Source organism: Amaranthus tricolor, chromosome 3, assembly GCF_026212465.1.
Source record: "Amaranthus tricolor cultivar Red isolate AtriRed21 chromosome 3, ASM2621246v1, whole genome shotgun sequence".
Classification (NCBI taxonomy): domain Eukaryota; kingdom Viridiplantae; phylum Streptophyta; class Magnoliopsida; order Caryophyllales; family Amaranthaceae; genus Amaranthus; species Amaranthus tricolor.
Window position 1 is genome coordinate 22,115,441 of NC_080049.1, and position 13,820 is coordinate 22,129,260.

General features: G+C 34.0%; 1 protein-coding gene across 1 annotated transcript in view; it reads right to left on the reverse strand.

Annotated features, from left to right (window-relative positions):
- LOC130809320 (casein kinase II subunit alpha-2-like) overlaps positions 1–13,168 on the reverse strand; it is a 30,657-nt gene extending 17,489 nt beyond the window's left edge. Inside the window, exon 1 of the mRNA XM_057675043.1 lies at positions 12,870–13,168. Within this exon, the coding sequence (XP_057531026.1) occupies positions 12,870–12,940 (71 nt within the window). The 5' untranslated portion in view covers positions 12,941–13,168. The remainder of the gene's footprint in view (positions 1–12,869) is intronic.
- Between the last annotated feature and the right edge of the window lie 652 nt (positions 13,169–13,820).

Sequence of the window (13,820 nt, forward strand, 5' to 3'; positions counted from 1 at the left end):
CTTAATATGTGACATAAGCATACATATTATCAAAGTTGATTTCTAATAAATGCTATGATCAGCTAAAAGGATTGAATATATTTTATCTATACTAGTTGTTGCGCAGCCCCAAAAAATCGTATCAAGTTTTAAAATGTACTCTATCCTATTCAGCTTATGTGTCCCATTTCATTTTATGGTCAAGTCACCTTAATTGTTCCATTTCTATTTTTGGTATGAGTTTTTGACTTTTATGCTCTTAATAGCTTTATCCTATCTTCAATTATACCCTCCATTACCCATACTAATTTTCCTCCCTTACATTAAAAACCCGTAATATCACTCTCTTTCCTACCCTTAGGGTCCCACTTTTGACTCTCCTTAAAATCCGTGAAAAGTTAAATGAGACTCTTAAGGTGAATAGAAGGGAGTATTATTTATAATATAAGGATACTTATTTCATAAAAAAACAAAAATTAATATAATCATTGAATAGCTAAACATAAAGTATTTAATCTAAATATACCGCAGAATATGATGAACAACCATGTGTTTTTTGGTTTACAACATGAACAAAAATGGTCTTAAATTAGTAAGAAATAAAGGTATACGATAGATGTTTGTAAAGTTTACCTGTGCAAAATTTGAGGTTAAAAAGTCAAAATAAATAAGCACAAATGCAGAAAACAGTACTTCAGTATGACTGCAAAATAGCAACAATACAACATCGAAGGTAAAAGCACAACACCATCGCTATATAAGTAAAATAGCAGCACATAACCAACATTAATAGCCTAGACACAACCAAAATAAACATTAATATTGCTTCCCTAAGTACCCAAAATATTCAAATACATAATATCTAGCACTACTATGTTAAAAGCACTACAAATAAATATTAAAATAGCCATGGAAAAATGGTGAGGGGAAAGGTTGGTCGCCAGTGGCGACGGCAAGGCGAGGACCATATTAGTCGCCAATTGGAAAAGTAGTCTGGCGACTGGAAACCTAGTCGCCAATATGAAATTAATTTTTTTTTATTTTAATCGTTTGCGACGGGTACTAGTAATCGCCATGTGGTCGCCAAAAAGACAATAATTTTATTTTTTTTTAATTTAATTGTTGGCGACGAGGATCTTAATCGCCATCTCGTCGCTAATTTTTTTGTTTTATATTTTAATTTTTTTTTAAAATATAGGCGACGATTAGTTTGGAAGCTCTTTGGTCGCCACCAGTTTTTCCATATTTTGGAATTTGAATTTGAAAAATGGCGATGAGTTTGTAATCGCCGTGTTGTCGCCATATTTTGTATGAATAAGACGCAGAATTGTTGTGCATTGTATATTTCGAAAATCAAAGAATTAGAAGAAGTTAGTGATTTTCTTATTATGTAGCTTCTTTTTTATCTTTACATGAGTTGTTTTATTTATTTTTATTGTCATTAATTTGATTTAATTTGATTATTTAATTAGTACATATTTTATTTCCTTTGTTATTTACATGATTTTTTATATATTTTTATTTGCTTTAATAATTGTTATTAGAATAATTATATTATTATCATATATTTTTATTTTCATGAATTATTTTATATATTTTTATTGTCATTAACTTACTTTATTAATCAGTTGAATAATTATATTATTATATTATATATAGGTGTTAAAAATGAATGTTAGGCAAGAAAGAAGTTGGATGTACAACCGACGAAAAAAGGAAAAGTTTAGTTTAAGATTTATGAGAGGGTCGGAAGAGTTTTTAGATTTTGCTCGTACAAATAGCATGAGTTCTGTGATTAGATGTCCTTGTAAAAAGTGTAAAAATTGTTTTTATAAGGAACCAGATGAATAAGAGAACATCTAATGAGAAAGGAGGTTTGTTGAAAATTACTATGAGTGGGAATATCATCAAAACACAGAGATAGGAACAACATCTGATGTTATAGCGGTAGTGGGAGAGCAATCGTCAAACAATCCAAATCCATACTCACAGATGGTGCATGATGCAATAGCTAGTGTATTTCCAGACACTTACCATCTGTTTCTTCCCTCCCAGTATGATGTAGTATCAGTAGATAATGAACCACTGATAGATGTTGACGAATATCCAAACCCTCAGTGTCGACAGTTCTTTGAAATGTTAAATTCTGTAAATAATCCTTTATTTGAAGGTTGTAAAAATCACATCAAAATGTCTATTATTGGTCGACTTACAAACCTGAAGACAGACCATCGTCTCACTGAAAGGTGTTACGACGATATATGTGCTATTGTGAATGAAGTGTTACCAGAAGATAATACGATGGTAAACAACTTCTATGAAACGAAAAAACAAATAGCTGCCCTTGGATTACCCGTTGAGATGATAGATTGTTGTCCTAACGGATGTATGATATATTGGGAATAATGCGAATGCAACTTGATGTTATATTTGTGAAACTTCTAGATGGAGAAGAAACAATAAGGTGATAAGGTTTCGCGGAAACAATTTCATTATTTCTTTCTGGGCCCCAGATTACAAAGATTGTATGCTTCAGAGGCAACAACTAGGCATATGAGGTGGCATGCAGAGCACCGCACTGAAGATGGAGAGATGATACATCCGTCCGATGCTGAAGCGTGGTTGACATTTAACGACATGCATCCAGACTTTGCAATGGAGACTCAAAACGTGCGGCTTAGTCTGTGTACAGATGGTTTTAACCCCTTTGGATGTTTGGGTCCACAGTATTCATCGTGGCCTGTCATTGTCACACATACAATCTTCCGCCATGGATGTGCATGAAGAAGCCGTATATGTTCTTGACCGTGATTGTCCCTGGGCCGAGTAATCCAAAGCACAACATTGACTTATATCTTCAACCACTAATACAAGAGCTGAATATGTTGTGGGAGGAGGAGATTTGTACATTTGATGTGTCAAGAAAGGAGAATTTCCAACTGCGAGCAGCTTTAATGAGGACGATCAATGACTTTGCAGCTTATTCGATGTTGTCCGGGTGGAGTACTGCGGACCGATATGCTTGCCCTTACTGCATGAATGATTCACAAGCCTTCTACCTTACGCATAGCAAGAAGATGTGTTGGTTTGACTGTCATAGAAGGTTTTTAGATAGAAGTCATCCCTATAGGAGAAATAGAACAAAATTCAGATCAGGCCTTGTTGAGAAAAGAGATTCACCTATTATTCGGACTGGACATGAATTGCTTAATGAATTAGACCAGTTTGGTTTCTTGAGAGTCCATGAAGAAGATGCATCGGAACATAATAAAGAGGTTAGTAAGTACTCTGCTGGATGGAAGAATAGGAACATATTTTGAGATTTGCCATATTGGAAAACTAACATGATTCGACATAATTTGAATGTTATGCACATAGAGAAGAATGTTTTTGATAACATTTTCAACACTTTGTTGTGTGTGCCAAGTAAAACAAAGGATCACATCAAGGGTAGGCACGATCTGCGTGAACTTGGAATACGTTCAGAATTGCATCCTATAGGTCCGTGTACTCTCAAACCTTTATAGAATTAATAATTAATAGTAATTCATGTAACATGTTATTATGATTATATACAGGTACGTCTATTCCTAAATCTTCCTATACATTAAATGAACAACAAATATGTGCTTTGCTTCAATGGATGAAAAATATTAGATTTCCCGATGGTTATGTGTCCAATATGGCAAGGAATATTGACATGGCCAAGCATCAATTGTTCGGCATGAAAAGTCATGACTGTCATGTTTTCATGCAACGCTTAATTCCAATTGCATTCAGAGAATTGCTACCGGTGAAGGATTGTGAAGCTCTTACCGAGTTGAGCTTATATTTTAGAAGTATGACAACCACAAAGCTATGTGTGGAGGATTTGAGGAAGATGGAAGCAGATATTCCGGTTCATTCTTTGATAGCATGGAACACCTTCCTATCCATTTGGCATATGAGGCAAGGATTGCAGGACCGTTACAATACAGATGCATGTATCCATTTGAGAGGTATATAAAACATATTCAGCTCTTGTATTAGTGGTTGAAGATATAAGTCAATGTTGTGCTTTGGATTACTCGGCCCAGGGACAATAACGGTCAAGAACATATACGGCTTCTTCATGCACATCTATAGCGGAAGATTGTATGGTGTGACAATGACAGGTCACGATGAATACTGTTGACCCGAACTTCCAAAGGGGTTAAAACCATCTGTACATAGACCAAGCCGCACGTTTCAAGTCTCCATTGCAAAGTCTGGATGCATGTCGTTAAATGTCAACCACGCTTCAGCATCGGACGTATGTATCATCTCTCCATCTTTAGTGCGGTGCTCTGCATGCCACCTCATATGCCTAGCTGTTGCCTCTAAAGCATACAATCTTAGTAATCTGGGCCCAGGGGGAAATAATGAAATTGTTTCTGCGAAACCTTATCACCTTTACTGTTTCTTCTCCATCTAGATGTTTCACAAATATAACAGCAAGTTGCATTCGCATTATTCCCCGAATATATCATACATCCGTTAGGACAACAATCTATCATCTCAACGGGTAATCCAAGGGCAGCTATTTGTTTTTTCGTTTCATAGAAGTTGTTTACCATCGTATTATCTTCTGGTAACACTTCATTCACAATAGCACATATATCGTCGTAACACCTTTCAGTGAGACGATGGTCTGTCTTCAGGTTTGTAAGTCGACCAATAATAGACATTTTGATGTGATTTTTACAACCTTCAAATAAATGATTATTTACAGAATTTAACATTTCAAAGAACTGTCGACACTGAGGGTTTGGATATTCGTCAACATCTACCAGTGGTTCATTATCTACTGATACTACATCATACTAGGAGGGAAGAAACAGATGGTAAGTGTCTGGAAATACACTAGCTATTGCATCATGCACCATCTGTGAGTATGGATTTGGATTGTTTGACGATTGCTCTCCCACTACCGCTACAACATCAGATGTTGTTCCTATCTCTGTGTTTTGATGATATTCCCACTCATAGTAATTTTCAACAAACCTCCCTTCTCATTAGATGTTCTCTTATTCATCTGGTTCCTTATAAAAACAATTTTTACACTTTTTACAAGGACATCTAATCACAGAACTCATGCTATTTGTACGAGCAAAATCTAAAAACTCTTCCAACCCTCTCATAAATCTTAAACTAAACTTTTCATTTTTTCGTCGGTTGTACATCCAACTTCTTTCTTGCCTAACATTCATTTTTAACACCTATATATAATATAATAATATAATTATTCAACTGATTAGTAAAGTAAGTTAATGACAATAAAAATATATAAAATAATTTATGAAAATAATAATATATGATAATAATATAATTATTCTAATAACAATTATTAAAGCAAATTAAAATAATAAAAATATATAAAAAAAATCATGGAAATAACAAAGGAAATAAAATATGTACTAATTAAATAATCAAATTAAATCAAATTAATTACAATAAAAATTAAATATAAATAATAAAAATAAATAAAACAACTCATGTAAAGATGAAAAAGAAGCTACATAATAAGAAAATCACTAACCTCTACTAATTCTTTGGTTTCCGAAATATACATAAAAAATATGGCGACAACACAGCGATTACAAACCCATCACCATTTTTCAAATTCAAATTCAAAAATACGGAAAAACTGGTGGTGACCAAAGAGCTTCCAAACTAACCGTCGCCTATATTTAAAAAAATTTAAAATATAAAACAAAAAAATTAGCGTCGAGATGGCGATTAAGATCCTCGTCGCCAACAATTAAATAAAAAAAATAAAATTACTGTGTTTTTGGCGACCACATGGCGACCACTAGTACCCGTCGCAAATGATTAAAATGAAAAAAAAATAATGTCGTATTGGTGACTAATTGGCGACTAGGTTTCCCGTCGCTAGACTACTTTTCCAATTGGCGATTAATATGGTCCTCGCCTTGCCGTCGCCACTGACGACCAACCTTTCCCCTCGCCATTTTTCCATGGCTATTTCAATATTTATTTGTAGTGCTTTTAACATAGTAGTGCTAGATATTATGTATTTGAATATTTTGGGTACTTAGGGAAGCAATATTAATGCTTATTTTGGTTGTGTCCAGGCTATTAATGTTGGTTGTGTCCAGAAGATGTGTGTACATCTTGCAGCAATATAATGTCAGATGCAGCTAACAAAGGTGACACAGGTTTAGATCTAGTTGGATAACATACTCAATTTGTAAAGCTTAGGAAGATCATACCTGTCAGTGATTAATATCTTCTTCTAAACTTTAGAGCTTCAGAGAACTTGGGCAATATTTTGAAGTGTTATGTGAAGAATGGAAATGGGAAACACTATTAAGTAAACTTAAAAGTAAAATATAAAGTAGGTGTACATTCACATGTGCAACAAAAATCTGTGTTGGTGTCCGAAAAACCAGCACATAATAGTGCAACTGTTGTGAACAATAGTTTATTTCCAACAACAGTGCATTCCTTTAACTTGGTGAAAAGTACTTATGCTATATTTTATGGGTACTACAAGCAATTTGTTGGATTTCATAAAGATTTTATAGTACACTTACCCATAACCAATAGTACAAATTATATTAAGACTTTTCTCATCTGAATAGATAGCTCAATCTTGTGTTAGTCCTAAATTTTTCAGAGAATCATATGTACTGCAGATAACTTTCTCTTCTAGAGACTTGCTATGTTTTATCTCATCATGAGATTAAGAAAGAACTGGCATACCCCCGAAACTCGCCCTTATACTTTAATCACTTAATGATAATACAAATAATCAGCGTTCATCAGGTCAGGAAACTACGCTGAAAACTCAATAAGTAGTAGTGTAACAATACCATACAAGGAAATCTTTTAGTAATGAGTGGAAAGAGGGCAACTGAGCTCCGATTACGAAATGCTAACTTAGAATTTACCTTTTGACATGGAGACATTCTTAAAGATAGGAGAAAAATTATAAGTTCAATTTTTATGGTTCTCTCTTTACCTCATCCTACCCATAATCGAAAAATAAATACACCCAAACAAATGAAACAATAAAATTAATAGAAGGTTGTACATTCTGTGTAGCGATGTCAATTGATAAGACCCACCACTAAGAACAAAAAGGAAATGTGCACAACTGCCAGATTGGAAAGGCAATTCCAAAAACTTGTGTAAAAATGGAATGAAAACAAAATTTGTGACCCACTTTACATCTGTTTCCTATAGTAGTTTTGAACTATGATACTTAGTTACCTTTTTATTAAAATGTAGGTATTCATATGCATTTTAGGTTGCTCCTTCAAGAGTTATTTGTATCCCAAACATGCTCAGCAGATATTTGGCGATAGGACACCCACATCGCATCACATTGTTACCTCAACACCATGACTATTATGGAAACCACGTTTTTGTACTAAAACATAAACTCTCCAATGAACTTTCATGAATTAATGAATCTCACAATTAGAGATGCAGAATCCCTACTTAGGGGACAGTATAAAAAGTTACTTTGAAGAACATCATACCATCTAATAGCTCACATTCAGCATATAATCTAAGGTCACTAAACATCTAATTGCTAACTTTACCTACCTAAGTCCTAACACAGTCCAAAACCACAAGTAAAAAACATTAACAAAATTCTACACAACAAAAATGCATTCAGTCCATCAAATTACAAAAAATACTTCTACCCAGAATATCTTTTAGAGAGATTTTTATACTCCTCACACTTTAAATTTCTCAATTTTTGAAATAAAAAATATCACTTCCAGCTTCCACTGTCAAGATAATACACTCTTGTCAAACGCAAACCCCTAAATGTTAAAAGCACAAGAAAATATTAATCCCAGCTTCCACAATTTAGTGGCCTTGTATCAAAACCAAATCCCTAAATATAAAGAAAATCTTGGAAAAATCTTGACCAGATTAAACAAGGGTACCCAATCAAACTGTACATTAACATCAATAAAGCAGAAAAAATGCAGCGTCTCGACAAAAATAAAGTGAACTCTAAATCAATTGAAAAATATACGATACAATTATAATAATACAAGCAATCAACAATCACCGTAGAAAAATTTAGATGGTAAAATAGTGGATGCATTTATTTGGAGAGGAAGATGAGTAAATATGTAGAATGGATATTCTTATTCATTGCAAAAAATTGATTACATCAATGGGTATTTATAGTGATGAGTTTGGTTACAAGTTAATTAAAATACCTTAGATATTTTTATTTTTTAATTACTTTTTTTATGATCTTCTATTATATTATCTTAGATATTTTTATTTTTCAATTCTTTAGTTTAGATATTTTTATATTTAATTAAAATCCTAAAATTTTCTAGATTATTTTAACACTCCCCTAATCTGAAAAATCTTAAACTCTGAGTTGTCTTCTGAACTCGATAAATCTATCAGTTGATATGGGTTTTGTGAAAATTGATGCGAGTTGCTCTCCTGTCTTGCAGAATTGTAGTTCGATCTCTTTTTTGTCTACTAACTCACGAATGTAATGATGTCGTATCTCGATGTGTTTTGATCTGCTATGAAACACTCGATTCTTCGTCATTGCTATTGTTGACATGTTGTCGCAGAACATTGTAGTTGATGTCTCTTACTTATGTTGTAGATCGATTAATATCCTTTTGAGCCAGACTGCTTCACATGCTGCACTTGTTGCTGCAATGTACTCTGCTTCTGCTGATAATAAAGCTACTGTCGCCTGTTTTTTTGATGACCATGAGACCACTTTGTTTTCAAGCTAAAATACGTATCCGCTTGTACTTTTTCTATCATCCACGCTTCCAGCCCAGTCGCTATCGGTGTATCCTGTGAGCTTGAAATCTTTTTCATTTTCGTACATGATCCCATAGCTTTTCATTCCCTTAATGTATCTGAGAATCCTCTTTGCTGCTGTTAGATGATCCTTGCTCGGTTCACTCATGAACCTGGATACGATGCTGACAGCGTTGACTATATCTGGTCTTGTATGTGTGAGATAAATGAGAGAACCGACCAAGCTTTGATACATTGCTCCGTCGACTTTTGGTTTGCCATCGTACTTTGATAACTTCTCATTGATTGCCATTGGTGTAGCCAACGGTTTACATTCACCCATGTTAAATTTCTTGAGAAGGTCTTCTGTATATTTCTCTTGTGATAGAAATATTCTTCCTGGGCTTTGTTTGATTTGTATGCCAAGGAAGTATTTCATTGTAACAAGGTCTGTCATCTCGTACTCCTTCATCATAGCCTTTTTAAATTCTTCAATGATCGTTGGATGTGTGCCTGTATAGATTAGATCATCGGTACAGACATAAAATGAGAAAGTTGTTACCTTGTGTCTTGATGTATAGTGAAGGTTCACTCGGACTCTTGATGAAACCATGCTGGAGAAGATAATTGTCGATGTTGCTGTTCCACGCTCGGGGTGCTTGTTTGAGTCCGTACAGAGCTTTTCGAAGGCGGTATACTTTGTCTTCTTGGACTTTGATGACGTATCCTTGCGGTTGCTCGACGTACACTTCTTCTTCGAGTTCTCCATTTAGAAATGCTGATTTGACATCGAACTGAAAGACTGGTAGCTGATGTTGTGCTGCTAATGCCAGGATTATTCTGATTGTCTCCATGCGGACAACTGGTGCATATGTTTCGTTGAAGACGATTCCTGGTTGTTGCGCATATCCCTTTGCTACAAGCCTTGCTTTGTACTTGTTGATGGAGCCATCATCCTTATGTTTCACCTTGTAGACCCACATGAATCCGATAACTTTCTTGTCTTGTGGTTTTTCTACAAGTTCCCATGTGTGATTCTCCTCGATCATTTTGATTTCTTCGTTCATAGCCTCAATCCATGTTTCTTCTTGTGTTGCTTCTTGAAATGTTTGTGGCTCACTAGAGAAAAGAGCCATCATTGCTTAGTCACAATGGTAATCTTGTAACCATGATGGCGGTTGCCGATCTCGTGTTGATCTTCGGGCTTCTTGATGTTGAGGAGTTGAACGTGATGTTTGGCTTCTTGAGCTTGGGGATGATCTTGTACTTCCAGGTATATTTGGACTCGGAGATGATGGGGTTGTTGGTTGGTCTGCTCCGTCTTCTTCACTTGGATCTCTTGGGAGAGTATCTCTTTCGCAAGCTTCAAAATCTTTTTCTTTCCTCGTCCATTCGGCTGCTTCGTTGAAAACTACGTCTCTAGAGATGATTAATTGTTTAGATACATGCTTGTAAAGGCGATATCCTTTTGTTTCGTGACTGTAACCAATGAATATGCATTTTTCTCCCTTCTCATCGAGCTTTTCCCGATTCTCCTTCGAGATGTGGGAATAAGCTAAGCATCCAAACACTTTGAGGTGCTCTACTCTTGGCAATCTCTTGTGCCAAGCTTCATACGGTGTTAAATCCTTAACTGCTTTTGTGGAAGATCTATTAAGGATATATACTGTCCTGTGAACAGCTTCGGCCCAATATCTTTTGGGTAGATGTTTACCCTGCATCATGCTGCGGGCCATCTCTACTATAGTGCAGTTTTTCCTTTCTGCGGTTGAGGTGTACGTTTTGCTGTAAGTTCTCTTTAATTGCATGCTTTTTACAGAAGCCGTTGAATTCGTTGCTAGTAAAATTCTCCGCCACGATCCATTCTAAGAATCTTAAGAGAATGCCCACTTTGATTTTTTGTGAGAGCTTTGAATTGCATGAAGTGGGAAAAAGCTTCTGATTTTTTCTCCAGGAAATATACCCGCATCATACGGGAATAGTTATCTACGAACAAAAGAAAATATCTTTTTCCGCCAAGAGACGGATTCTTGGTAGGACCCCAAAAATTTGCATGAACAAGCTCTAGAGGAACCTTGGCCCTCCAAGATGCGGTAGGAAATGACAATCTGTGCATCTTGCCATATATACAGCCTTCGCAAAAATTTTTTTTATTTTTTATTGATGGTATTCTAATTACCATTTCTTTTTTTTAATAGTTTTAGACTGTTAAAATTTAGATGCCCGAATCTTAAATGCCATAAGATGGATTCATCGTTTATTGAGCTTAAAGCGATTTTTTCTTCAAATGACATTTTTAATGAGAATATTTTGTTATGAGCCATTTCGACAATTTTTATTATCTAACCCTTATTTTTATCATAAATTTGACATTTGTTATTCTCAAATTTAACCATATATCCTTTTTTGATTAATTGGCCTACACTTAATAAATTTTGTGCAAGTCCGGGAACATAAAAAACTTCATGAATTAATTTTGATGAGCCATTTTTTGTTTTAACGGCGATTGTCCTTTTCCGACGACATCTTCCTTTTTATCGTCGCTAAGTGTGATGTGTGTTTTAACATTTTCGTCAAGAGTGACAAAATAATTTTTATTGTTAGTCATGTGATTTGAACAACCACTATCAATATACCATATGTCACTTACTTTTCCTTGTACATTTAATCCAGTGTAAAGTATTTGTTTTCCAGAATTATTGTTTTCAGAATAGTTTGCTCCTTTTTTTTGTCGATAGCAACAATCTTTTTCGAGGTGAGTGTGTTTTTTACACCTTTTACATTTATACCGATAATCATTAGTATTGTGGTTAGTTTTCTTACATAATTTACAATAAAGGTCAGTTTGATTATTTAATCGACTCCTTTGAATTTTAAATTTTCCTCTCCTCTTGCTACAATTAGTTGATGTTTGTCCTTTTTCATAATTTTTACAATAACTATTTTTATTTTCACCATTAGAAAATTTTAATTTAGCTTTAAAAGCTTGTTCTAGTGGTTCTTCGTTAAGTCTTTTTAATCTATCTTCATGTGCAAGTAGTGATCTCATTAGTTTGGGTATACTTAATTGAAATGAATTTTTCTTGTTAATCTCTTCTATTGTCGTGACAATAATGTTATATTTTTGTGAGAGACTCCTTAGTATTTTTCGAATCACATTTTCATCTTCTATTTTACCACCATTTGATCTTATTTGATAGACTATATTAATGACTCTGTCAAAAAATGAATGTATTATTCATTTTTTGCCATTAATAAATTATCAAATTCTCACCATAGTGATTGGAGTTTAAAAAGAATTAGCTCTTCGGATCCTCTGTATTTTGTCTCCAGAATTCTCCAAGCCTCCGTAGCTGTTTTTGCGGGCATGATCGTTGTAAGTATTGTCTCGTCGACTTCACGATATAATAGGGATAGAGCATAGTTATCCCTTATCCTATATTATTTATATTGTTTTATTTTTGTTTCATTCCAAGATGACCCCTTAGTGTCATCTTTGGGTGGTTGCTCATAACTTTTTGTACTAATTCCCATAAATCTTAGGATATAAATATTGATCTCATATTTTTCTCCTTTAAATGTGGGAACTCAAGTTAATTAATGGTTGAGGTCATTTTTTTTATTTTGTGGTTAGAGGTTTATTTTATTGTGGAGTATATTGATTAATGTGTTTAAGTTGTTGTTTGGAGCTCTTGATACCAAATATAGAAAAATTTTAAGATGGTAAAATAGTAAATAGATTTATTTGGGGAGGAAAATGAGTAAATATGTAGAATGATTAGTTTAATTACAAATTAATATTTTTATTTTTTAATTCTTTAATTTAGATATTTTTATGTTTAATTAAAATCCAAGATTATTCTAGATTATTTTAACAATCACATCCTAAAAATGAGATGTGATCAACGAAATCCCAGCATTCAAACTGTGATCAACGAAATCTGATCATTCAAACCCAAAAAATCAAAACACAAATAATACAAAAGCCAAAAATAAAAAAATAAATTAAAACACAAATAATACAAAATCAGGAAGATGTCAAACAAGAACGAATCTCACATCACTTCCAAAAGTTTAATTTGAGATTGGGATGAGAAGTAAAACCATACCTGTATTTGCATTTCTTTGAGTGTAGTGTGCCAGCTAACCGTATATAATGGCGATGAGAAGGTGTGGGCATCCAAAAATTGAGGGAAAAGAATAATGAAAGGACGATAGGATAAGGAGGAGGTAAGGGGGAGGTTGAAGGTGAGGGAAAAGCACAAAAATGGACAGAATTGAGGGAAAGAAAGCAAGAGTGAAGCTGGACAGATTTGCATGAATTAAGGGAGGTGTGGGTTGAGAATTAAACTGTTCAAATCGATTGTTTTGAGTTTTTAAACAGTAGGGAATAGTGTTGGCTAATTCTGAAATTTTTAAGTATTAGGATATGATCTTCTTAATTCCATAATAACATCAATTCAGAACTACAATTACGTAAAACTTCATTACTGTTACTTACATTTGTTCTTATTTGCGTGTTTCCGCTAAAAAATCTTTTTATTTATATTTTATATTTTGGACATAATTAATTCATTTTCATTTTAATATTTTATTGATACTTATGGTCTTTACATATTTTCTATTAACTTCATTTAAATATTTTTATATTATTTATGATTTGCGAATGTTTTCTGATTTCTGGTTTATCACCAAGTTTTGGTGTATGATTTCTGGTTTTTTTTGTGTTGTTTCATTCAATTGTAATGATGTTCATTTATACATGAGGTCTGAATAACTGCTCCTAGGAATTAACTGTCATATTGCCTACATAACCGCTATACTAAATAACTGCTACTATACTAGATAACCGCTATACGCGTAACTATAATACATAGTCTAACACTCCCCCTCAAGTTGGGTTGTAGGGTCACCAACACCCAACTTGCGTAAGACTTCTTCAAAGAACTGAGTTCCAACTGCTTTCGTAAGAACGTCTGCTAGCTAATCTTTTGATTTTACATGTGGAAGCTTGATTATTTGGGCTTCTAATTTCTCCTTTATGAAATGTCTGTCCACTT